Source organism: Apis dorsata, unplaced genomic scaffold (genome assembly GCF_000469605.1).
Source record: "Apis dorsata unplaced genomic scaffold, Apis dorsata 1.3 scaffold_694, whole genome shotgun sequence".
NCBI classification, from domain to species: Eukaryota; Metazoa; Arthropoda; class Insecta; order Hymenoptera; family Apidae; genus Apis; species Apis dorsata.
The window spans coordinates 52,104-52,380 of record NW_006263873.1 but is presented as its reverse complement, the minus strand read 5'-3'; the positions used below and the strand labels follow the sequence as shown (position 1 = coordinate 52,380).

The 277-nt window shown below is 31.0% G+C and overlaps 1 protein-coding gene across 1 annotated transcript in view; it reads right to left on the bottom strand.

Moving 5' to 3' along the window:
• Positions 1-6: 6 nt before the first annotated feature.
• The window catches only part of LOC102681393 (WD repeat-containing protein 81), a 12,560-nt gene continuing 12,289 nt past the window's right edge, over positions 7-277 (bottom strand). Inside the window, exon 23 of the mRNA XM_006622493.2 lies at positions 7-254. Within this exon, the coding sequence (XP_006622556.1) occupies positions 23-254 (232 nt within the window). The 3' untranslated portion in view covers positions 7-22. The remainder of the gene's footprint in view (positions 255-277) is intronic.

Genomic DNA, 277 nt, shown 5'->3' with positions numbered 1-277 from the left:
AAATCATATATATTTATAATATTTAACAAATTAATGTTATTCCGCCATTGTCAGCACCTAATAATAATAATCTATTAAGGGGAAGAACTGCCATTGTAGTAAGAAGACCTTTAAAAGTATCGGATTTTAATTTTGATGATGAAAATGAAGCTGTTGTTTCTATAGATGTGTAAACTCCTACCCGATTTGCCGTTGTTCCTATTATTAATTCTTGTTCGTACGTAGTCATGCAATGAACTGGCTCTGTAGAACCCCTGAAAATTTAAAATATGAAGTG